Here is a 25,826-nt window from a genome sequence, read left to right as displayed (position 1 = left end):
AATACACCCCCCCCAAAGACACGGAGGCCTTGCAGGGTTGCATGACTTACCCAAGGTCACAGTGCATTTATATTAAAGCATTTTCTATGTATTTAGGTCAAACCCCAATTATTCATAAAGTTCATGGAAAGAATCAAGACACTGAATGGCAGAGCCAATGTTTTCCAACCTCCGGAAAGAGCTGAAGTAACTATGCGCTATGCCTACCTGTTCCCCAAACTAAAAAAAAAAAAACAAAAAAAAATCAACAAAGGGAATGGGCTGAGATGGCACTGGCCTGAGTTCCCAGCACTCAGGAGGTTGAGGCAGGGGGACCTCAAGTCCAAGGCCAGCCAGGGACGGGGATAAATGGCAAGATCCTGTCTCAAAAAAAAAAAAAAAATAGCCTTTTATTTCCCCCAACTCTCCAGCTCTTCACTTTTTGTACATTTCTTCCAACTCAGAACCAAAGCCCAAGAAGTTGATTCACACCTGGAGAAAACAAAAACAAAACACAAAACAGGTCAGAGAGTTCTGAGGGGCAGCTCTGGGGTGAGAACAGATTGAGGGAAAAGCAGAAATGACAACTAGAGCTAGATGTGGGTGTTCGATCTGCCAAAGACCAGAACACCTTCCTTTCCCAATGTAAGGCTGAGAGGGCTACATCATTTCCAGTCCCAGGTAGATGGTTCAGGGCAGTGAGGTCTAGCCCAAAGCAAAATTAGCAAAGTGGATCCTGAGCTTCCAGTTCCTCTGGCCAGAGCAGTTCCCATTTCTCCCAGAGGAATCTCTTAGAACACTGAGGCCATTTGAAGCTCAGGACAGCTTAAAAGAGGATGCATCATGATGTGGTTTTCACAGTAGACTAGACAACCTGATAAGATCTTTTTGCAGAAATACTTTCTCCCTTGATGAACTGACATATAAACTAGTTAGCCAATATGTCTTCCCTCCACACAACCCTTTACCCCACTCTTCTCCTGGTTCTTTGGGAAACTGATTTCCTCTAAATATCTTGTCAGCAGAACCAAATTTTTCTAAATGGAATGATGATTGAATGTGGTACGTGTAAAGTGTTTGGACATACAGACTGGGCATCTTTCTTTTGGGCTGTTAAAGTTGAATTTTACAATTGTACATAATTGGCATCATAAACTTCAAGACAAAAGCAAGAGAAATATGATTCATATCCAGAATAAATCATCAAACTTCAACATTTTTTTTTGAGGGGTGCCATCCTGGAGCTTGAACTCAGGGCCTAGGTGCTCTCCCTGAGCTTTTTTTCCCTCAAGGCTGGCACTCTTATCATTTGAGCCACAGCTCCACTTCAGGCGTTTTGGAGATAAGTTTTATTGGAGATAAGAGTCTCATGGACACCAGGTGTTGGTAGCTTACACCTGTAATCCTAGCTATTCAGGAGGCTGAGATCTGAGGATCATGGTTGGAAGCCAGCCCAGGCAGAAAAAGTCCCCATAAGACTTCAATAAACACTCAAAAACAAAAACAAAAAACCCAGAAGTGGCTCTGTAGCTCAAGTGGTAGACCACTAGCCTTGAGCACAAAGAGGCTCAAGGACAGAGCCCAGGCCCTGAGTTCAAGCCCCACAAAAAAAAAAAAAAAGTCACAGAATTTCCTGCCCAAACTGGCCTTGAACCATGATCCTCAGATCTCAGCTCCCTGAGTAACAAGTGTGAGCCACCAGCACCTGGAGAAACCCTCTTAACTCATCATCATAGTCAAAAGGTGGATACAAACTACGGCTATGGATCAATCTTTTTAGTAGCCATAGAGTACCACCAAACTCAGGGCCTTGCACTTGCTGGGTGGGCACTCCATTGTGAAGCCACATGTCTAGCCCTTTAAAAAAAAAATACAGATTTTTTTGGGGGGAGGTCCGGTCGTGGGGCCTGACTCTGGGCCTGGGCACTGTCCCTCAGCTCTTCAGCTCAAAGCTAGAGCTCTACCACCTGAGCCACAGCACCACTTCTGGCTTTTTTCTTTTTTCTTATGTGGTGCTGAGGAATCGAACCCAGGGCCTCATGCATGCAAGGCAAGCGCTCTACCACTGGGCTACCTTCCCAGCCCCAAATACAGATCATTTTTGAAAGAGGGAACTCATTTTCTGCTTTGGCAAGTACCTGGACACCTATTCTACAAAGCTAGGATGACAGACACTTGCCTGTCATAGCCATTTTTGTTCTGACTAGTCCCCAACCCTGAGCCTCCTAAATCATTAGGATTACAGGTGTGAGCATCAGCCCTTAGCTCAGTTATGGATCAGTCTTAGAAATTATAAGACTATTTGAAAGAAATCAGTCACAAAATATGGGTAAGTCTATCTACATAAAGGTCACAAATAAGTAAAACTAAACCACACTCACCTATGGAATGTGTACTTTCATGAAACTCTAAGGTAAGATGGTTAACTTCTAGGGAGACACATGACGTCTCGGGAAGCAAGGAAGATGGGAGTTTTAGGGAATATTCAATTTCACAAGTGTCTCTAAGAATTTGCCAAGCATATTTTAATGCTTCTTTTTACTTTCCTAGTTGAATTTGTTAACTATTTTGTAATTGAAAATACGAAGATAAATGGTATTTGTGGTATAAACTGTTCCCAGTTTCTCAAGAGATAGATGTGGGGACTGATAAGCAGTATTTAAAGATGGACTCCAAGAATCTCTCTACCCCAGTTACAGCCGCCACTCCCGCCCCATCCCCTGTTCTCATAGGAGTGAAGATCCTCACCTGAGAACAAGGCAGGAACTAGGCCAGTGCCCTCAGAGCCGGGCTCTAGACCAGTGGGACTCTCGGCGGGGGTGGAAGCATTTAGCAGTGATACAGCAGAGAAGACCACAGAAGAGAAGCAGGAAAGAGCCCAACACCAGCAGCCTGGAGCCACACAGAGCCAACTCCTCCTAGGGGTGGGAGAGAAGGGGAAAATGATGGAGAGTGGGAGGATGCCTTCTCTTGGGAAGACATCTTGCCCCCAGCCCAAGAGTTATGGGTAAAGACTACATAAGAGAGAGGCTCTTTGGCATCTAGGGAGAAGCTAAAGGGAAAAATGTTATTGTGAGACAAGTTGACATTTGGCTCAATGGTTTACAGACTGCTCTCCTGCCCAGCCATGGACAAAATCCAGAATGACTGCTTGAGCCAGGAACATTCTCTCTTCTTCACATTTGAAAGGCTATGCAAACAGAGCATGAGTGAAGACGAGCAACAAACTCCCTAGCTGCTCTCCCTCTTTCACTCAGCCCATCTCCACCTAACACCAGGGAGGGAGGGCTTCTCTCCCCTCCTTGAAGGTCCTCAGAGACTCCCACTTCAGTGTCCAGTTGCAGCATCTTTGCCTGGATTCACAGTGGGCCCTCCAGTGCAGTCCCCACAGTATTTCTTGCTTCTTCTAGGCCCTTCCTAAACTGCTTAGCATGCAGTACCCTCAAAGACTAAGCTCTTCCCAATCCCAAGGCTTGTGGTCCTGGTCTATCCCTACTCCAGACTCTTGGATGGTAACCACTTCCTTATTCTTTAAGAATGGCAGGTGAGAAGGCGGGGATTACAACCCAGGCTTTGACACAAAACCAGTTGTGTGGCCTTAGGCAATTGACTCCCTCTGTCTCTAAACCTATTTCCTCATCTGTAAAATGGGCTAACAGCACCAACCTCAAAAGGTTATTTTAAGATCAAATGAGATAATGAACCTGAAAACACTTTGTACATTATGAGCTACTGTACATGATCCTTTCTTAAGTGCCACCTTCTCCAGGAAGCACTCTCAATAAATATTCGAGTTAAGGGTTAATTGCTCCTTACTTTGTGTTTGTATAACACTGTTTATATCTCTATGACAGCAATTAGCCTATTCTGCCTCTTGTTCACAGCTGCTTCATTCCTTAGAGATAGAGCTCAGGTTTTATCTTGCTTAAGGACAGTCCAACTGCCATTTATCAAATCTACTAGGTATCCTCTATAGGGCTGAGCATTTTTTTTTTTTTTTTTTGGGTCCAGTCGTGGGGCCTGAACTCTGGGCCTGGGCGCTGTCCCTCAGCTCTTCAGCTCAAGGCTAGCGCTCTACCACTTGAGCCACAGTGCCACTTCCGGCTTTTTTCTTTTTGCTTATATGGTGCTGAGGAATCGAACCCAGGGCCTCAGGCTTGCAAGGCAAGCGCTCTACCACTGAGCCACCTTCCCAGCCCAGGGCTGAGCATTTTTGACAGTCATCCTCATTCAATCCTTATTTGCTGGAATTCAGAGTGGTATCTTCTCTTTTAGGAAGCAGCAGAGGTTCAGAAAGGTTCAGATTCTTGCTCTAGCCCACACAGCTTCTCAAGTAGTGTTGGAAAGTCTAGAGATTTTCTTTCTCTTTCTCTTTCTATCTTTCTTTCTTCCTTTCTTTCTTCCTTTCCTTTCTTTCTTCCTTTTACTTTTTGCTAGTCCTGGGGCTTGAACTCAGGACCTGAGCACTGTCCCTGAGCTTCTTTTGCTCAAGGCTAGCACTCTACTACTTGAGCCACTTCCGGCTTTTTCTGTTTATGTGGTACTGAGGAATTGAGCCCAGGGCCTCATGTATGTTAGGCAAGTACTTTACCACTAAGCCATTCCCAGTCCAAGTCTAGATATTTTCCACTAGGTGAAATTCCCACCTGGTACTTTCCACACACAGCATTCAGCAATGGCAGTTTACAAAACCAGGGGATCAACCTGAGGCTCTTACCGAAGTGAGCAGCTTGGTGAGCGCAAGGCCTTCGTGGCTCCAGACCCTGACACACTCCTCACCCATCTTAGGGCTCAGGGTGGCATTTCCTGCTCCCTCCTCTGAGCAGGATATGGGTGGCTGACTGGAGGGCAGGATTCCTGGACCAGCACTAAAATATAGACAGGTTCCTGGACTCCTTTCTGGAGCCACTCTGGCTGTGATGAGGATCAGCTCTGCTGCAGAAGACCCTGAAAGAGGGATGGGAAAGAAAGAAATCACAGGTAGTCAGGTGTGGTGATTCAGGCCTGTAACCCCAATCACTTGAGAGGCAGCTACTTGAAATGGAGAGACAAAATCAAAGTTCAAGCAAAAAGGGAGATTCTAATCTCAGCCATACAGGAGGAAGACCAAGATGTGAGGCCTGACCCCCCAAAAGTGAAAAACCCTATATATATATTTTTTCTGTCGGTCCTGGAGCTTGAACTCAGGGCCTAGGCACTGACCTTGAGCCTCTCTGTGCTCAAGGCTAGCACTCTTCCACTTGAGCCACGGCGCCACTTCCAGCTTTTTCTGTTTATGTGGTACTGAGGAATTGAACCCAGGACTTCAAAGCGTGCTAGGCAAACACTCCACCACTAAGCCATATTCCCAGTCTCAAAAAACCCTATCTTAAAAAAAAAAACAGGCTGGGTGCTGATAGCTCATGCCTATAATCCTAGCTACCCAGGATGCTGAGATCTAAAGATCCTGGTTCAAAGCCAGCCCAGGCAGAAAAGTCTGTGAGACTTTATTCTACAATTACCCACCAGAAAAGCTGGACATAGAGCTGTGGTTCAAATAGTAGAATACTCGCCTTGAGCAAAAGAAGCTCAGGGACAATGCCAGGTCCTGTGTTCATGACTGGTACACACACAAAAAGCATACGTGTATATGGTATTAAAAATGAGCTTGTTTAACAAGTCTCATTCTCTTCAACTCTCACAAATACCTTTCTCTCTCTCTTTGTTTTGTTCAATCCCGGGGTTTAAACTCAGGGCCTCGGTGCTGTCCTTAGCCTCTTTGTCCTCAAGGCCAGAGCTCTCCTACTTGAGCCACTGTGCTCAAGATTAGAGTTTCACAGATTTTTCTGCCTGGGCTTGCTTCGAACCATTATCCTCAGATCTCAGCTTCCTGAGTAACTAGGATTACAGGTGTGAGTCACCAGTGTCTGGCTCTAAGGCTTTCTTACAGGTGTTTGGGCATTCATGGCTATTCAAGAATTCCACATACTTTAGCACTGAGAATGAAAATAGCTGTGCATCAATGAACACACAAAGTGACTGACATTAGGTTACAATCAATGTAACAGTCACACAGAGACCCATGAGGTTATAGCAGAACAGGCAGATGCACCCTGCCCAATGTCAGTTTGTATAAATTGATTTGTCCTTTTTTTTTTTTTTTTTTTTTTTTTGGTGGTGGAGCCTGAACTCTGGGCTTGGGCGCTGTCCCTCAGCTCTACAGCTCAAGGCTAGTGCTCTACCACTTGAGCCACAGCGCCACTTCTGGCTTTTTCTGCTTATGTAGTGCTGAGGAATCGAACCCAGGGCCTCATGCATGCAAAGCAAGCACTCTACCACTGAGCCATCTTCCCAGCCCCTTATTTGTCCTTTTTAAAAAAGCTGTTTTCCGGGGCTGGGAAGGTAGCTCAGCGGTAGAGTGCATGCCTTGCAAGCATGAGGCCCTGGGTTCGATTCCTCAGCACCACATAAACAGAAAAAGCCAGAAGTGGTGCTGTGGCTCCAGTGGTAGAGCGCTAGCCTTGAGCTGAAGAGCTGAGGGACAGCGCCCAGGCCCAGAGTTCAGGCCCCATGACTGGCAAAAAAAAAAAAAAAAGCTGTTTTCCACTAGGTATCAAAATTCATTACAAGGTTTCCACTCTGTTTTAAATTAGTAGGAAAAAGATGATCCACAATTTCCATGTGGAAAAACATTTGAAAGCACACTGTTACCTTGCACTATAAAATAAAACCCATATGTATTAAAGAACAATGCAGCTGGGAAGGTGGCTCAGTGGTAGAGCGCTTGCCTTGCATGCATGAGGCCCTGGGTTCAACTCCTCAGCACCACCTAAGCAAAAAGAAAAAAACCGGAAGTGGTGCTGTGGCTCAAGTGGTAGAGTGCTAGCCTTGAGCTGAAGAGCACAGAGACAGCGCCCAAGGCCAGAGTTCAAGCCCCATGACCAACAAAAAAATAAAGAAATAAAAATTTTAAAAAAAAAGTAGATTACTAAATACATTCCTTTTTTTTTTTTTTTTTTTTTGCCAGTCCTAGGGCTTGAACTCAGGTCTGGGTACTGTCCCTGATCTTCTTTTGCTCAAGGCTAGCTCTCTACCACTTGAGTCACAGCGCCACTTCCAGCTTTTTCTGTTTATGTGGTACTGAGGAATGGAACCCAAGGCTTCATGCATGCTAGGCAAGCACTCTACCACTAAGCCACATTCCCAGCCCCCCCCCCAGTCCTTATTCTTATTCCTTGTTTACATGTTTACATCCACATACACTTAGACATACACAGACTTAACCCTATGACATACATGTCTGTAACTCACAGAAGAATCTTAGGATGATATTGTTGGAAAGAATCCCAGAAGGGGCTGGGAATGTGGCTTAGTGGTAGAGTGCTTGCCTGGCATGCATGAAGCCCTGGGTTCGATTCCTTAGTACCATATAAACAGAAAAAGCTGGAAGTGGTGCTATGGCTCAAGAGTGCTAGCCTTGAGCAAAAAAAGCTCAGGGACAGTATCCAGGCCCTATGTTCAAGCCCCCAAAACTGCCAAAATAAAAAAAAGGATCCCAGGGGCTGGGAAGGTGGCTCAGTGGTAGAGCGCTTGCCTTGCATGCATGAAGCCCAGGGTTCGATTCCTCAGCACCACATAAGCAAAAAGAAGCTGGAAGTGGTGCTGTGGCTCAAGTGGTAGAGCACTAGCCTTGAGCTGAAGAACTGAGGGACAGCACCCAGGCCCAGAGTTCAGGCCCCACGGCCAGACCCCCCCCCCAAAAGAAAAGGTTCCCAGAAGTCTGATGATTCTACTTTTCTTCCCTTCTTTTTCTTATTTTAAAATTTTCATTATAGCCGGGCCCCAGTGGCTCACACCTGTAATCCTAGCTACTCAGGAGGCTGAGATCTGAGGGTCGAGGTTCAAAGCCAGCCCAGGCAGGAAAGTCCATGAGACTCTTATCTCCAATAAAACACTAGAAAACTGGAAGTGGCTCTGTGGCTCAAGCGGTAGAGCACTGGCCTGGAGCTGAAGAGTGCAGGGACAGCGCCCAAGCCCAGAGTACAAGCCCCACGACTGACAAAAAAAAAATTTTTTTTAAAGTTTTCATTATAAAAGTGATGTACAAGCCCGGAGCTGGTGGCTCAAGTCTGTAATCCTAGCTACTCAGGAAACTGAGATATGAGGATCACCGTTCAAAGCCAGGCCCAGCAGGAAAGACCATGAGACTCTTATCTCCAATAAACCACCAGAAAACCGGAAGTGGTGCTGTAGTTCAAGTGATAGAGTGCTCGCTTTGAGCTGAAGAGCTCAGAACAGGGCCCAGGTCCTGTTCAAGCCTCACAACTGGGGGGGGGGTTAGGGGGGGGGGAGTGGTGTACAGAGAGGATATAGTTATGTAAGTCAGGTGATGAGTACATTTCTTTTGGACATTGTCACCCTATCCTTTGGTCTCTCCCAGTTTTTCCCTCCCTCTTTCCTCCTTTTTCATTTCCTTACAGTTTTTTTGTTGTTGTTGTTGTTGTTTGTTTTTTTGTCGGTCGTGGGGCCTGAACTCTTGGCCTGGGTGCTATTCCTCAGCTCTTCAGCTCAAGGCTAGTGCTCTATCACTTGAGCCACAGCACCACTTCTGGCTTTTTCTGGTGCTGAGGAATTGAACGCAGGGCCTTATGCATGCCAGGCAAGCACTCTATCACTGAGCCACCTTCGCAGCCCCTCCTTATAGTTTTTAGATCAGATATCTAAGGTCAAATGGCACCCAGGAATCAATGACACTAAGTGTGTCTCTCTCTCTCTCTCTCTCTCTCTCTCTCTCTCTCTCTCTCTCTCTCTCTCTCTCTCTCTCTCTCTCTCCCCCCCACTCCTGGATGGCCAGCAGACTCCACCCTCCTCGCAGCAAAGTCTCCACCCAGTACCTGTGTTACCTAGGCAACTAGGACACCTGGAAGAGTCACTCTGCATCCCCTGAGGCCACATCTGAATTTGATGTGGCCACACCTTTCTCCACCCACACCCTAGATAAGGCCTAACCCAGGCCCAGACGCCCTCTCTGTTCTTTTCTAGCTCTTTCTCAGCTCTTTCCTTCTCTTCTCTTTCCCAGCTCCCTTCTCTTTCCTAGCTCTCTCTTTCCCACCTTTCCCAGATGCTCTCTTTTCTAGCTCTTTTTTGTAGCTGTCTTCTCTTTCCCAGCTCTCTCTTTTCCCAGCTCTCTCTTTCCCAGGCCTTTCCCCACCAAGTGGAGGGCCAAGATGGCCTGGTGCCAGCCAGAATGATGAATAAACCTACCCCTTACCTGAATACCACGTGCATGGTGCTGTTCTTACTTGGCTACCTCTTTTTAAAAACCTAACACATAAACAGGTACTTAAAATATTAGTTTAGACTGTTATCTGAAAAAAAAAATTAGTTTAAAGCCTGGCACCAGTGTCTTACAGCTGTGATCCTAGCTACTTAGGAGGTTGAGATTTGAGGATTGTGCTCTGAAGCCAGTCCTGGCAAGAAAGTCAGCAAGATTCTTTCTTTCTTTCCTTTTTTGTGGGTCATTGGGCTTGAACTCGGGGCTTGGGCACTGTCCCTGAGCTCTTAGGCTCAATGCTAGTGCTCTATCACTTGAGCCAGAGTACTACTTCTGGTTTTCTGAGTGGTTTATTGGAGATTAGCGTCTCAAGGACTTTCCTGCCTGGGCTATCTTTAACCCTCTATCTTTGAACCTCGATCCTCAGATCTCAGTGTCCTGAGTAGCTAGGATTACAGCCGTGAACCACCAGCAGCCTGCTTGGTGAGATTCTTAACTACAATTAATCACCAAAAAAGCTAGAAGGGGAGTTGTGGCTCTAGTAGTAGAGCACTAGCCTTGAGTAAAAAAAAAAAGCACAGGGACAGTGCTCAGGCTTTGAGTTCAAGCCCCAGGACAGGTGTGTGTGTGTGTGTGTGTGTGTGTGTGTGTGTGTGTGTGTGTGTGTGTGTGTGTGTGTGTGTGTGTGTGTGTGTGTGTGTGTGTGTGTGTGTGTGTGTGTGTGTGTGTGTGTGTGTGTGTGTGTGTGTGTGTGTGTGTGTGTGTGTGGTGTGTGTCCATGTGCACACACACAAATACTAGTTTAATTGGACACATCATGCTTTTCCCCTAAGAGATTGCTGAACTGTGCTCATCTTTTTTTTTTTTTTTTTTTGCCAGTCCTGGGCCTTGAACTCAGGGCCTAGGCATTGTCCCTGAGCTTTTGCTCAAGGCTAGCACTCTACTATTTGAGCCACAGCACCGCTTCCAGCCTTTTCTGTTTATGTGGTTGGTACTGAGGAATCAAACCCAGGACTTTGCATGCTGGGCAAGCACTCTAGCCCCCTAAGGCACAGTCCCGGTCATCGTTGCCCATCCCATCTCATCATACTTCCAAGGCCTGAATCAAAGGGCACTGAACTGAAAGGAGAAAGGCAAAACATAAGAGTTACCTACATTGTGGGTAAAACGTTTACTGAAAGTAGGCCTTATTATAGCAGAAATGATGAAGGCGCAGGGTTAGAACCCAAGGTCAATAGGATGGTGATGTCTCTGACAGGATCCAGCTCTGAGCATTCTCATGCTGCATCCCACCCTCAACCCTTCAACCCCAAGTTCTCCCTGATCTCACCTTTCAATCCCATCTGACTACCAGAGATCTTGGCCTGGAATGTCTGAGTCTTGTTCCTGTCTGGACCATCCCCAAAGTTCAAGGTAGTCAGTAAGCCCACGACGTGAGACCCTTGCCACTTCCCTGTGACTGTACCATTCATAGGGCACAAGGTCAGCTGACCAAAAGATCTCAAGAAAGAGACCCAATCCTGTGAGCAAAAGAAAAGTAGAACAGATGTGAGCTTAGATCAGCAGCAGCAGCAGCAGACCTACATGGGAAAGGTGAGCAGTGGGAGCACTTACCTGTGGAATGTCAGGGCTGCGAAGGCCAGTCCTATGGGTAAGGAGGAAGCCACCCAGGCCCAGGCCTGAGAAGCCAAGAAGCAGCAGGATCAAAGTGGCACAAACCAGAGGTGGGTGGTGGGCCAGACAGAGATGCAGGTTGTGCCCTGCCTGGCAGCTGCCCATGGGAAGCAGAGGAGTCTGGGCCTCCACGGAGAGCCTGCTGGAGGACAGCAAGGGAGAAGCAGACAGCCTACTGGTCAGATGGTACTCACCCATGTTATGCAAAAGGAAGCTAGAGCTCAGAGAAGACAAGAAACTTGCCCAAGGCCACACAGTCAGATCCTAGCACAGCCAGATGGAGAATCTAAGACTCCGGATTCCCAAAGTTTATCTCCCTGTTCTACTTAAATATTTGCTGCATTCGACTTCTAAAATAAAGCAGAAGCAGAACTGAGCATTCTGTACAGGCAAAGGGAACTTGAAAGGGAGAATTCTCAGCAGGACAAAAAGGAAGCAGCAGCTGCGACTAGGCTTTGGTGGGAGACCAGATCTAAGCAGAACTCAGACAAGGGGAAGTGTCTAGAAGGCCCCCAATTTGGGAGCTCAGGGGCTAGGTAGGTGCGACTCTCCCTTGCGACTCCTTGTCTACGTCCCATCAAGCCGGTCAACCGCTGTCAGCTTGTAAAATGGGAGTTCTCAGATCAGGAAATCAGAAGGTGGATTCCATGTGACCAGACAGCACGGTCTGCACGAATTTAGCCATGCAGGAATTCAACAGATGTCCTTTCTCCCGGTGTCATACCGGTCCTCAAAACCAGGTGAGGCAAGGCAACACTACGGTAGGGGAAACTGAGGCTCAGTGGCTTTCCCTCACACAGGAGTGGTAGGGCCAAGGACCCACTTCCCGCCTCTACAGTGGAGTAATTTATCCCACGCAAAGCGGCGACAGGTAGACGAAAAGGAGTTAAAGCATACGGGGTGAACGGAGGCCGGGAACGGGCAGGTGACACCGACGCTCAGCCCCTGCCCTCCAGCCTCGAGCCCCAGCTTATCTGGAAGGGGGAGGAGGGAAGCAACAGGAGGGAAAAGGGCCGAGCCCGAGGGGTCCGACGGCTGGGGGCGCACCCGGGCCTCCCCTCCGACTCCAAGCCCCCCTCCGGAAGGATCTCAACACCCGCATCCCTCCCCCGATCTCGCGGCATTGGGTCCGCCCGCCGCTCGCTCTCACCGGTCGGAGCCGGGCGGAGGCCGGCGCCCCCCGCGACGTCACGCGTGAAGCGGCGGAGGGGCGGGGTCCCGGCTTCGCTCTCCCCCGCCCCCCCCGAGGACCCTCCCTCCCGGGAGGGGGGGGGGGGTGGCGGGATGCGCATGCGTAGTGGCCACGCGGACGCCCGTTCTCGGGCTAGGAGAGCGTACCAATAGGACCTGCGACGTGGGGGGGGGGGGAGGAGGGAGGGATAGCGGGGAAGAGGAAGAGAACTCCAGAAGTGGTGAGGACACCAAGGGAAGCCAGGCCACGCGTGCTAGCTAGCTACACTGCAAATTCCCCCGGCCGCTCTTCAGCGACACGCTGGGAGGGTGTCATTGGGAGACCCGTCTCCCCGTATTCAGCTATTCGTCTCCCACCTGCGCCCAATAGCACGGCCCAGCCGCGCCCAGATCGCGGGCAAGGGATCGGGGTCCGCCCCGGTGGCGTGGCGCTCGCTCGGGCTGGCGGAATCTGTGCTCCCCGGCCGGGTTGCCTCCCCGCTGTTCTGCATCCATAAGAAGGATCACTTATCCACACCTGGGACCCGGGTCCCGGTCTTTATGACTCCCTAAAATGCACAGGATCAGAGATGAGATCATCTTACCCGAAATAGCCCGCTCGGAGAGCCAGGAACTCTCCAGTTCAAATCCGGTCTGCCGGTGCCCCTGCCTAGGCCATACTCTGTTGAAAGGGGCAGTCTGCCGGGCGCCTGTGGCTCACTCCTGTAAATCCTAACTACTCTGGAAGCTGAAATCTGACGATCAGGGTTCAAAGCTAGCCCGGGCAGTCCTTAACTGCTGAGCTCCAGTGAACCACCTGAAAGCCGGAAGTGGAACTGTGGCCCAAAGTGATACAGTGCAGAAAAAAAACCAACTCAGGGACAGCACTTGGGCCTTGGGTTCAAAGCCTCAGGATCGGGGCACACACACAAACACACAATCTGTCTCTGGGCCTGGGCGCTGTCTCAGCGCTTCAGCTCAAGGCTAGCGCTTTACCTTGAGCCACAGGCTGCTTGCAGCGTTTTCTGCTTATGTGGTCCTAAGGACTCAAACCCCCGGCTTCATGCATGCAAGGCAAGCACTCTACCACTGAGCCACCTTTTCAGCCCTCCACGATCACTTTCTTAAGACTTATACCATATTTTTGTCGTTGTTTTGGTTTGGGTTTTGGTAGTGGTAGCACTGGGGGTTTCAACTCGGGACTTTGCACTTGCTAGGCCAGTCACTAGAGCCACGCCTCCTCAACCCTTTTTGCAATTATTCCCAGCTAGGCCTAGATCTTGAGTCTCCTATTGACCTCCTAAGTGGGATAACACATGTATACCACCACCCCAGTTTTCACTGGTTTGCCCTGGCTAGTGTTGAGCCAACTGAAATCCTGCACATCACAGCAGCCTTCTGAGTAGCTAGGATTAAAGGGCTAAGCCACTATGTCTAGGAAAGAGAGAGAGCGAGAGAGAGACCATGTCTTTTCTATACCATAACCCATGACAGTTTACACCACAAAACCTTTACATACATGATCTAACAGCTTTTGCTAAGGGTGTCATGACCTTTAAGTGGGGTAAATAAATCTTTTCCATGCATGGAAGAACACAACAGGCAGACCACAGAATTGGAGGAAATATTTAAAAACTATGTATTTCTCTGATAAAGCGTTATTACACAGAACATATATGTAACTTAATAACAACAAAAGCCAAGAGAATCTAACAAAACTAAGAACCTGACTAGATACATTAAAACAAAAATGCGAGCTGAGAAGGTGGCTCAGTGGTAGAGCACTTGCCTTGCATGCCTGAGGCCCTGGGTTCGATTCCTCAGCACCACATAAGAAAAAAGCCGGAAGTGGCGCTGTGGCTCAAGTGGTAGAGCGCTAGCCTTGAGCTGAAGAGCTGAGGGACAGCGCCCAGGCCCCACGACCAGACCAAAAAAAACAAAAAAAATGCTTCACATGCACTAATCATTAGAAAAATGTAACTCACACGCTCTCCACATCTGGGAACTCGGCTTTTTTTTTTTTTTTCCCCAGTCCTGGGGCTTGAACTCATGTCTGAGCACTATGCCTGAGCTCCTTTTGTTCAAGCTCTTGAGCCACAGTGCCACTTACAGCTTTTTCTGTTTATGTGGTACTGAGGAATCGAACCTAGGGCTTCATGCATGCTAGACAAGCACTCTACCACTAAGCCACATCCCCAGTCCTCTCAGTTTCTTTACTCAGGGAGCAATGCCTCTTCTTCTGGCTATTTTTGAGATAAGTCGCAGTATTGTTCTGCTTGGCTACTGTGAAATGTGATTCTCAGATTCCAGCCTCTGAGTAGCTAAGGTTATAGATATGAGGGCCACTGGTGGCTTGCTTTTTTTTTTTTGGCACTGGTGAGACTTGAACTCAGTACTTCATACTAGTGCTTGTTTTTGTTTTTGTTTTTTCTCACAGCTGATGTTTTTACCACTTGAGCCATACCTTCACTTCTGGCCTTTTGCTGGTTAATTAGAGATAAGAGTCTTACAGAGGCCGGGCACCAGTGGCTCATGCCTATAATCCTAGCTACTCACCAGGCTGAGATCTGAGGATTACAGTTCAAAGCCAGCCCAGGCAGAATAGTACGTGAGATTCTTATCTCCAATTAACCACTAGAAAACTGGATGTGGTGCTATGGCTCAAGTGGTAGAGCACTCGCCTTGAGCTGAAGAGCTCAGGGATAGCACCCAATCCCAGAGTTCAAGCCCCATGACTGACCAAAAAAAAAAAAAAAAAAGAGTCTTACGGACTTTTCTATAACCACTGATTTTGAACCTTGATCCACAGATCTCAACCATCTAAGTAGTTAGGATTATAGATATGAATAACTAGGCCTTGGTTATAGCCTTGTTTTTGAGACAGAGTCTCCCTGACTTTTGCCCAAACTGCCCTCAAACCATAGTCTTCTTGTCTCTACCTCCCTAGGGGCTGCAATTATACCACACCTGGCAACTTTTTTTTCTTCTTCTTAAAAATGTTCTAATCTAGCCAGCACTGGTGGCTCACGCTTATAATCCTAGCTACTCAGGAGGCTGAGATCTGAGGGTTGAGATTTGAAGCTAGGCCAGGCAGAAAAGTCCTTGAGACTCTTATCTCCAATAAACTACTCAGGGGGCTGGGAAGGTGGCTCAGCGGTAGAGCGCTTGCCTTGCATGCCTGAAGCCCTGGGTTCGATTCCTCAGCACCACATAAGCAAAAAGAAAAAAGCCGGAAGTGGTGCTGTGGCTCAGGTGGTAGAGTGCTAGCCTTGAGCTGAAGAGCTGAGGGACAGCACCCAGGCCCAGAGTTCAGGCCCCACGACCGGACCCCCCAAAAAAACAAAAAAACAATAAACTACTCAGAAAAAGCTGAAATTAACACTGTGGCTCAAGTAGTAGAGTGCTAGCCTTGAGCAAAAGAAGCTCAGGGACAACGCCCTGACCCTGAGTTCAAGCCCCAGGACAGGAAAAAAAAAGTTCAAATCCCCTTACTGGCAGGTAAGGTATCATTGGTGGTGGTTTTATGTTGTTTGTTTTTTGTAGTCCTCCAAGTTGAACTCAGAGCATTGTACTTGCTAGGCAGGTACTCTACCATTTGGGCCACACTCAACCCACTTTGCTTTAGTTATTTCTGGGGTATGGTTATTATTGGGTATGAACTATGTGTGCCCCAGCTGGCCTGTACTTCCGTATACTTCCCAGATAACTGTGATGAGAGGCATATGCCACCACACCCAGCTATTAGTTTAGATGGGGTTTCTATGAGTTTTTATCCAGGATAGCCTCAAACTGTGATCCTCTGCATCTTTGTTTCCTGAGTAGCTGAGATCAGGAGCTACTTGATTCTTTTTTTTTTTTTCTTTTTCTTAGTTTTTTTTCTAACTTGTGGTAAAACATACTATTTCATCACCCCAGAAAGAAATCTTGTAACTACTGAACAATAATAGCCCTTCATGCTTCCTTAAACTTTATCCTAAACACTTTTATCTACTTTGTAGATAAAATTTTCCTAGAAAAGCAATTTTATACAAGCTGACTAAAAATACTTGTCCATTTGTAACTGGCTAGCTTCACTTATAGCTTCATTTAGCATAATGTTCTCTCTCTCTCTCTCTCCCTCTCTCCCTTTCTCTTTCTTTCTCTCTCTCTCATGACAGTACTAAAGCCTGGGCACTGCCCCTGAGCTCTTTTGTTTAGGCTAATGCTCAACCACTTGAACCAAAGCTTCACTTCCAGCTTTTTCATAGTTAATTGGAGATAAGAGTCTCTTGGACTTTCCTGCCTGGGATGGCTTTAAATCATGATCCTCAGTCCTCAACTTCCTGAGTAGTGAGGAGATCAGGCCTGAGCCACTGGCACCTAGCTCTCTCAAACTTCTATGGGCTCAAACCACAATTCCCATATTTCTACCTCCCAAGTAGCTAGTATTACAGGCTTGAGCCACTGCACCCAGCTTACAATATATACATTTTTTAATGATAAATAACAAGTGTTAGCAGGGATGTGGAGAAATTGAAATCCTTGTATCAGGGCTGTATATTACTATTACCTATGCTGTGGAAAACAGGTTAGCAGCATGTCAGTAAATTAATCATAGTATTATCATGTGACCTAGCAATTCTCCTAAGCGTTTACCTCAAATCTGAAAAGATGTTTAAGCAAAAAAAAAAAAAGCATATTGATGTTTACAGAAGCTCTATCCGCAATAGTAAAAAGCAGAAATAACCCATATGTCTAACAACAGATGAATGGATAAACAAAATGCAGTGTATACATACAATGAAATATTGTTTAGCAGTAACAAGAAAAGAAATTCTGGTCCAAGCTTCAACAAAATTAATCTTGTTGTCATGATTTCAAGTAGATAGTATTTATACTGAAAGGAAGTACTATATGCTTTCCATTTACATGAGACATCTAGGGTATAAAAATTCATAGAGTCAGACTGGGAATGTGGCTTAGTAGTAGAGTGCTTGCCTAGCATGCATGAAGCCCTGGGTTCGATTCCTCAGTACCACATAAACAGAAAAAGCGGGAAGTGGCGTTGTGGCTAGCCTTAAGCAAAAGAAGCTTAAGGACAGTGCCCAGGCCCGGAGTTCAAGCCCCAGAACTGGCCAAAAAAAACCCAAAAAACAAAAAACATAGAATCCAAAAGTAGGATGGAGGGCCCAATGTGGTGATACATGCCTCTAATACCAGTTAGTCAGGAGGCAGAGACAGAAAGATCACAAGTTTGAGGCCAGCTTTAAAAACAAAATAGAGCTGGGGGCTGGGAAGGTGGCTCAGTGGTAGAGTGCTTGCCTTGCATGCATGAGGCCCTGGGTTCGATTCCTCAGCACCACATAAGCAAAAAGAAAAAAGCCGGAAGTGGCGCTGTGGCTCAAATGGTAGAGTGCTAGCCTTAAGATGAAAAGCTGAGAGACAGCGCCCAGGCCCAGAGTTCAGGCCCCACTACCGGACCCAAAAAAATAATAATAATAAAAAAAAATAGAGCTGGAAATTAGTGGCTCACGCCTGTAATCCTAGCTACTTAGGAGGCTGAGATATGAGAATCGTGGCTCAAAGCCAGCCCAAGCAAGAAAAGTTTGTGAGATTCTTATCATCACTGAATCACTGAAAACTGGAAATGGAATATAGAAATAGAGTGCTAGCCTTGAGCAAAAGAGCTCAAGGAATCCAGGCATTGGTGGTTCACGCCTGTAATCCTACTCATTCAGGAGGCTGAGATCTGAGGATCACAGTTCAAAGCCAGCCTGGGCAGGAAAGGCTTATCTCCAATTAACCACTCAGAAAACTGGAAGTGGTGATGTGGCTCAAGTAGTAGAACACTAGCCCTGAGCTGAATTGCTGAGGGCAGCACCCAAGCCCAGAGTGCAAGCCCCACGACCAACAAAAAAAAAAAAAAAAAAAGAAAAGAAGGACTGGGAAGGTGGCTCAGTGGTAGAGCGCTTGCCTTGAATGCATGAGGCCCTGGGTTCGATTCCTCAGCATCACATAAGCAAAAAGAAAAAAGCCAGAAGTGGCGCTGTGGCTCAAGTGGTAGAGCGCTAGCCTTGACAGTGCCCAAGCCCAGAGTTCAGGCCCCATGACCGGACCCAAAAAACAAAAAACAAAAAACAAAAAAAAAAAAAAAGAAAAGAAAAGGAAAAAAAAAAAAAAAAAAGAGCTCAGGGACAGAACCCAGACCCTGAATTTAAACATCATGGCTGGAAAAAATACACGGGAGAGAGCAAAGGAAGGGATGACAGTGTCCAAAAAGAAATGTACTTATCATCTGACTTGTAAAATGGTAACCCGTCTATATATCACCATTATAATTACAATACAAATATATTAATATAAAATATATATAAGCAAAGGGCTAAGCCGGGCGCTGGTGGCTCACGCCTGTAATCCTAGCTACTCAGGAGGCTGAGATCTGAGGATCGTGGTTCAAAGCCAGCCCGGGCAGGAAAGACCGTGAGACTCCTATCTCCAATAAACCACCAGAAAACCGGAAGTGGCGCTGTAGCTCAAGTGGTAGAGCGCTCGCCTTGAGCTGAAAAGCTGAGGGACAGTGCCCAGGCCCAGAGTTCAAGCCCCACGACCGACAAAAAAAAAAAAAAAAAAAAAATAAGCAAAGGGCTAGGTGTGTGTCAAGTGGTAAAGCAATTGTCTATCATGCCAGAGGCCCTAGTTTGATCCTCAGTATTGCAAAAAAATTTAAAAAAGGTAGGCTGGGGTTGCACAGCTGGGAAAATGGTAATGGGGAATTAGTGCTTAGATGGTATAGACTTGCAATTTAGGAAGATTAAAAACTACTACAGTCAGGTGCCAGTGGCTTACACCTGCAAACTACTCGGTAAAGCTACTCAGGAGGCTGAAATCTGAGGATCACAGTTTGAAGCCTGACCAGGTGGGAAAGTCTATGAAACTCCTACTTCCAGTTAACCATCAAAATGCTGGAAGTAGAACTCTGGCTTAACTAGAATGCTAGCAAAAAAGCTCAGGGACAGTACCCAGGTTTAGAGTTCAAGTCCCAGGATAGATGAAAAACAAAACAAACAAACAAAAAAACACTTTTGGAGATCAGTGGTGCTGATGATTCTACAATAATGTGAATGTACTTAATGCCGATGAACTGGACACTTTTATTTTTGTTGTTGTTGGTTGTGGGGCTTGAACTCTGGGCCTCGGTGCTATCCCTGAGCTCTTCAGGTAAAGGTGAGTGTCTACCACTTGAGCCACAGTGCCACTTCCGGTTTTCAGGTGGTTCATTAGAGATAAGAGTCTCAGACTTTCTTGCCCAGGCTGGCTTTGAATCATGATCCTCAAATCTCAGCCTCCTGAGCTAGGATTACAGGTATGAGCCACTGGCACCCAACTGGACACTTAACAATAACTAATATGAGCTTTAGGATGTGGCTCAGGTGGTAGAGAACCTGCCTAGCACACACAACCATCACTAATCAAACCTCACTGTGGCCAAAAAGGTTTTTTGGCTTTTTTATTTTATTGTAAAGATGCTGTACAGAGGGGTTACTATTACATGAGAAAGGTAATGAGTACATTTCTTTTGGAGCATTGTTACCCTGCCTTTATTTTTCTCCTATTATCCTTTCCCTCCCCCACCTTCCTCATCTCCGCCCCCCCCCCAATTGTAAAGTTCATTTCCAACAGTGTCTTGTGAGGGTCATTGTTGCAATGGGTCATCCTGTGTCCTTGTTTCACCATTTTGTTATTCTCCTTCCCAAATTTGATATATTTGTATATATATGCGCATATATATATATATATGATGCAGGGTACCAAAATCAAGTACAGTGACAACAAGGGATATACCATAGGAGGAAGAGCATACAAAGGAAACAAAAAAATCACATAGTACATTAAAAACAACAACCACAAAGATGGTAAATTTATGTTATGAGTATTTTACCCCAATAAAAAAAAATAGAGGGCTGGGAAGGTGGCTCAGAGGTAAAGTGCTTGCCTTGCATGCATGAGGCCCCGGGTTCGACTCCTCAGCACCACATAAGCAGAAAAAGTGGGAAGTGGAGCTGTGGCTCACGTGGTAGAGCACTAGCCTTAAGCTGAAGAGCGGAGGGACAGCGCCCAGGCCCAGAGTTCAGGCCCCACGACCGACAAAAATAAAAAAATACAGGCATCAAGGCACTGGTGGTTCATCCTATAATCCTGGGTGCTCAAAAGGCTGAGATCTGAGGACTGAGTTCCTAATGCAGCCCAGGCAGACAAATCCAGAAACTTTTATTTCCAGTGAACCAGAAAAAAGCCAGAAGTGGAGGTGTGGCTCAGATGTCACAGTGCCATAGTGAAAAGGCCATATAGTGAGAGTGAAGCCCCAGAACTGGCACAAAACACATACATACATATACACACATACATACACACATACATGCATGCATGCATGCATACACAAATGAAGGAAAAAGAATGAACTACTACTACACGATACAACATGGAACATTGAAAACATAATTCTAACAAAATAAAAGTCTCCTGTTGTATGATCACACTGCTATGAGCTACCCCAGAGAGACAAATGAACACATATGCCAAGTAGATCAGTGACTGTCAGGGGAGGAGTGGAGGAGGGAGTAGGTGGAGCTGAGGCTTCCTTTGGGGTACTGAAAATATTTTAGAACGAAACAGAGGTGAATGTACTTAATGCCACACCAAATTGTGCATTTCGAAATGGGTAGAATGGTAAATTGTATGTCAAGTGTAATTGACTCACAATTGTTTAAAATGCTGAGCTGATTTTTTTTTCTCTTAAATATTGTCTTCTTACTGGATCTGCTCAGGTAACAGTAGCACCTTTTCCCCCTCACCCCCATCTCCCAAGCAGGAAATTTGAGTCAACCCTGACTCCACCCTCTGCTCTTCTCCCACACATCCCCATCCATCATTAAAATTGTCTCTGGAACCTTCCTGACTTTGGGCTTTCATTATCTCCCTTCAGGACTACTGTAGCTGTCACCTAACCCTCCCCTCTGCCTCCACTCTCTCCTCCCTTCGCTGCAGCCTCCACATTTCCTACTGAATTCGATTCCTAAAAGAACAAGTTCAAGGTTGCTCTGCTCCCTCCTTCAGCCCAATGTCAATCTTGTCCCTCCTCCTTCTCTGCGCTTTTCTACCTTTACTTGTTCAACAAATATTTACAGAGCACCTCGAGATGCCCGGATGCTGGAATCATGATGAGGAAAGAGAATGGTTTAGCCTTCACGGTCTTCATTTTAATGAGAAGGAGAAGTAAACAGAAGAGTTTTTTTTTTTTTTTTAATGGACAGGAAGGAACGTGAGGAGGATTGCAGGCATTAAAGAGAAGATTTCTTTGTGAGCTGTTGCTAGTGGGTGTGGTGTCAATCTTCCTGCAGTGTGCAGTTCTGGAAGGTGTCAGTTTCAGGCAAAAGGACCAGCAAGGCAAAGATCCAAAGAGGAAAAGATTGGCCCCCAGGATGGTGAATTTTCTGGGGCCATGGCTCTGTAAACAAACCATGGCAAAGACACTGGAATTTGTTAGAAAGCCAATGGAGGAGTGTGTGTGTGTGTGTGTGTGTGTGTGTGTGTGTGTGTGTGTGTGTGTGTGTGTGTACACACTCGCGCACCAGTAGTACTGGAGCTTAGTTATGGCCTGGGCCCTCAGCTCTTTCACTCAAGGCTGGCACTCTACCAATTGAGCCCCAGCTTCACTTCTGGCTTTTTGACAGTTAATCGGAGATAAGAGTCTCCCAGGAAGTGGTGCTGTAGCCAGGAAGAGGTAGCTTTGAGCTGAAGAGCTGAGGGACAGCACCCAGGCCCAGAGTTCAAGCCCCATGACCGACAAAAACAAAAACAAAAAAACAAACAAAAAGAAGAGTCTCCCAGACTTTCCTGCTCCAGGCTGGCTTCAAACCTCAATCTTCAGATCTTAGCGTTTTGAGTGGTTAGGATAAAAGGTATGAGCCAGGGATGCCTGGCCTTTTTATTTTATTTTATTTTATTTGTGCCAGTACTGAGGCTTAAACTCAGGGCCTCACATTCTTGCTTAACTTTTTCACTTGAGGTTGGTGTTCTACAACTTGAGCCATACTTCCACACTGAATAATAAAATACTAATTTGCTTTATTTTTCATATCTGCTATTTGCTATAGTTCACTATAATGTGAACTTCATGAAGGAGTCTGTTTTGTTCATCAAAGTATTCCAAATACTCAACATATATTTACTAAATAAATAAATTCTTTCACATCTATCTATCTATCTATCTATCTATCTATCTATCTATCTATCTATCTATCTATCTATTTATCTATTTTGGTTGTTGTTGTTGGTCATGGAGCTTGAACTCTGGCCCTGAGCACTGTTCCTTAGCTCTTCAGTTCAAGGTGAGTGCTCTACCACGTGAGCATCAGCACCATCTTTTCTGGTGGTTTATTGGAGATAAGAGTCTCATGGACTTTCCTGCCTAGGCTGACTTTGAAACGAAATCATCAGATCTCAGCCTCCCGAGTAGCTAGGATTACAGGCATGAGCCAATGGCACCCGGCTTCACCTATATCTTAAACTTCAGATTCTACATAAATCTTTTCCCAGGTGTGAACAATTCTCACTCTTCCCACAAACAAATAGAAATTATTCTCTCCCTTTTTCTTTTTTTTTTTGCCAGTCTGGAGCTTGATCTCAGGGTCTGGGCACTGTCCCTGAGCATCTTTGGCTCAAGGCTAGCACTCTACCACTTGAACCATAGCACCACTTCTGGCTTTTTCTATTTATGTGGTACTGAGGAGTGGAGCCCAGGGTTTTATGCGTGCTAGGCAAGTACTCTACCACTAAAGCCACATTCCCAGCCCCCTTTTGCTATTTCTGCACCTTGGACTATTATTGCATTTTCCAGATAATTTTTGTCATTTGCATGCTGAGATTATGAGGGCAAAAGTCAAGAGCTGATTCATTTGTACATTCATGTACTCAGCCTAAGATCTGTACATAATAAAGATATAATGATTTTTTTGTGTGTGTGTCGGTTGTGGGGCCTAAACTCTGGGCCTGGGTGCTGTCCCTCAGCTCTTCAGCTCAAGGCTAGCAGTCTACCACTTGAGCCACAGTGCCACTTCCAGCTTTTTCTGCTTATGTGGTGCTGAGGAATGGAACCCAGGGCCTCATGCATACAAGGCAAGCACTCTACCACTGAGCCACCTTCCCACTTTGTGTGTGTGTGTGCATGTGTGTGTGTGTGCTGGTAGTGGGGCTTGAGCTCACTTCTGAGTAGGGAGGCCCAAGCCTGTAATTCTATCTACTCATGAGGCTGAGATCTGAGGATCATGGTTCAAAGCCAGCCTGGGCAGAAAAGTCCATGAGACTCATCTCCAATTAACCACCAAAAAGCTGGAAGTGGAGCTATGTCACGAGTAGTAGAGTATTAGCCTTGAGAGGAGAAGGTAAGGGGCAGCGCTCAGGCCCTGAGTTCAAACCCTAGTACCATATTAAAATGATGTTTTAGGTCATCAGTTTTTTCTACAGCAAAACTTGACTTGACACTGGGAGCATAAGATGATGATCCTGGGCTGGGAAAGTGGCTCAGTGGTAAAGTGCTTGCCTCGCATGCATGAGGCCCTGGGTTCCATTCCTCAGCACCACATAAGCAGAAAAAGCTGGAAGTGGCACTATGGCTCAAGTGGTAGAGCATTAGCCTTGAGCTGAAGAGCTCAGGGACAGCACCCAGGCCTAGAGTTCAAGCCCAACAACCAACAACAACAACAAAAAAAGGTGATCCTGACCCCAAGGAATTTGGGAGTAGCCAGGGTCAGGAGTAGCTTTTGTTCTGGAGAAACAATGTTGCAAAGCAGGGAAACTGAGACAGATATCTTGTCCCACAGAGCAGAGCAAAGGGGGATGGCAGGAGTGTAGTAGTCCTAAAGATCCCCAGGACTATTCTAAGGCAATCAGAGGATATCTGAGCAGAGTGAAGGGCATACTATTATATGAGAAATGGCAAGGAGTCAGAAAAGAAGCTGAATCAATAGAGTTCAAACTCCCTTAGCCCAGGGCTATTTCTGTTCATCCCAACTCCACAAGCCAAAGCTGCCATTACAGATCTGGGTCCCTCTCTCCTGTGATTTCAGGGCTGGAAGAGACCTTAAAGATCTTCTAGCCAGAAGTCAGGATGCTGCTGGAATTTAGTCTATTCTTAAGGTGCAATCTACACACTCCCCAAACCAATAAAAGCCTCAGAGCCTCCCTCCCCCACCTCAAGGTTGGGTATGCAAGGACCCTCTTTTGCTTTCTCCTCTGAGAAGCAAACCTTCAAGAAAGCTCCTGATTGCTTCTCTTTGTCTGGCTCAAGTCCCAGTTCCTAGTAAGAAGTCCATACCTGAGACAGTTCCACTTTTTCCTCCTCCGGAGCCAGTTTAAAGTCAGGAGGTGGCACGATGCTGAGTAGCCCAGAGAGTCCCCCAGATTCCTCTGTGGTCAAGCCAGCTGTATTAAAATGAACTTTGTTCCCTGAGGATTTGTTCATGGAGGTGTTATTGTGTACTTGATCACCGTTCCCATGGCTACAGGCTCACAGGGAGAAGGGAATGGGTATGCATCAGCATCTTCCTGTGAAATAAGGATTTGACCTCATTTATAGTCAAACATACAGCAGGAAACCTTGCAAATGGCACGGCATGAATAGAATTTGGAGAGTGCTGAATGACTTAGGAGAAAAGAACATTAAATAAAATAGTCCACGTGGAAGGATGTGTTCTATCCCTGGCTCAACCTAGGTGCAGAATTGCTTCCATTGTTCCTAATAGTACTAACCTTTATCCAGAAAGGCGATCATCTAACTGAAAGGTGGCAAACTGGAAGTTTTAAGGCCAAATCTAATCCACAAACCTGTTTTCTGCAGAGTGTTTAAAACTTGTTTTGTGGAGGCCAGACACTGTGGAGCATGCCTGTAATCCCAGATGCCATGCAGGAGGTATGACTAGGAGGATCATGGTCCAGGCTAACTCAAGGAAAGAAGTATAAGACCCTGTCAAAAAGACAACTAGAGCAAGAACACACATACACACACACACACACACACACACAATGCATACATGCACATGCATACAATGCACACATGAACATGCATTCACACACACATGCACATACGAGCTTGTTTTGTGTGTCAACTTTTTTTTTTGCTGGCCCTGGGGCTTGAACTCAGGGTCTGGGCTCTGTCCCTGAGCCTCTTTGTGCTCAAGGTTAGTACTCTACCACTGAGTGGTTTATTGGAGATAAGAGTCTCTCAGACTTTTCTGCCCAGGCTGGCTTTGAACCGTGATCCTGAGGTCTCAGCCTCCTGAGCAGCTAGGATCACAGGCCAGCTTGTGTGTCAACTCTAAACATTCATCTCTTTAGGTTGAGGATGTAGCTTAGTGGTAGAGCACTTGATTAGGGAGGCTTTGTGTTCCATCCTCAGCATCCCCGCAAAAAATCAGTCTCACTGAAAAAAAGAAGAAAATCATGCTTCTGATGTTAATGTTAATACCCTCTTGTCAGGGGCATCAATAATATACCTAAAATTGAACAGGGTTGGGTTTATGACTCACTACAAGGAGGGAGAATGCAATGGGAGGAACTGCAAGGCATCTGAGAAAGAGGATGTAGAAAATGACTTATTACAGAACTTCAGCTTGTGTTGGGTTTTTGAGGAGGACTAAGGGAAACTGGCTTTGCCCTGCTAAAGCATAGTCAGTATGCAGGGAGAGTCTGATGATTGGGAATTTGCATAATGTCT

General features: G+C 46.3%; 1 protein-coding gene across 9 annotated transcripts; it reads right to left on the bottom strand.

Annotated features, from left to right (window-relative positions):
* Positions 1-364: 364 nt before the first annotated feature.
* Positions 365-24,507, bottom strand: LOC138814992 (insulin-like growth factor-binding protein 3 receptor). Of its 9 annotated transcripts, none has more exons than XM_070004175.1 (6): positions 24,429-24,507; positions 10,847-11,045; positions 10,563-10,752; positions 4,697-4,926; positions 2,728-2,897; positions 365-471 (listed from the first exon to the last, which is right to left on the bottom strand). In XM_070004175.1, exons 2-5 carry the CDS (start codon positions 11,009-11,011, stop codon positions 2,760-2,762), a joined length of 723 nt encoding a protein of 240 aa, XP_069860276.1. In that variant the 5' UTR covers positions 11,012-11,045; positions 24,429-24,507; the 3' UTR covers positions 365-471; positions 2,728-2,759. The 9 variants fall into 9 exon arrangements, with proteins under 9 accessions (XP_069860276.1, XP_069860273.1, XP_069860274.1 ...); XM_070004172.1 differs by having other exon boundaries at positions 10,847-11,048; positions 24,429-24,447; XM_070004173.1 differs by lacking the exon at positions 24,429-24,507 and adding an exon at positions 12,682-12,888 and having other exon boundaries at positions 10,847-11,048.
* Between the last annotated feature and the right edge of the window lie 1,319 nt (positions 24,508-25,826).

This window comes from Dipodomys merriami, unplaced genomic scaffold (assembly GCF_024711535.1).
Source record: "Dipodomys merriami isolate MVZ:Mamm:240054 unplaced genomic scaffold, mDipMer1.0.p SCAF_62, whole genome shotgun sequence".
NCBI lineage: Eukaryota > Metazoa > Chordata > Mammalia > Rodentia > Heteromyidae > Dipodomys > Dipodomys merriami.
The sequence above is the reverse complement of the archived record's forward strand: the minus strand, read 5'-3'. Positions and strand labels throughout refer to the sequence as shown.

Excerpts from the sequence above, each read along its gene's own strand:
- LOC138814992 (XM_070004175.1), bottom strand. The coding sequence starts at position 11,011 with ATGGGCAGCTGCCAGGCAGGGCACAACCTGCATCTCTGTCTGGCCCAC. Across the intron at positions 10,753-10,846 it reads GCAGCCCTGACATTCCACAG|GATTGGGTCTCTTTCTTGAG; the intron begins GTAAGTGCTCCC and ends TTTTGCTCACAG. Across the intron at positions 2,898-4,696 it reads TCACCAAGCTGCTCACTTCG|GAGGAGTTGGCTCTGTGTGG; the intron begins GTAAGAGCCTCA and ends TCCCACCCCTAG.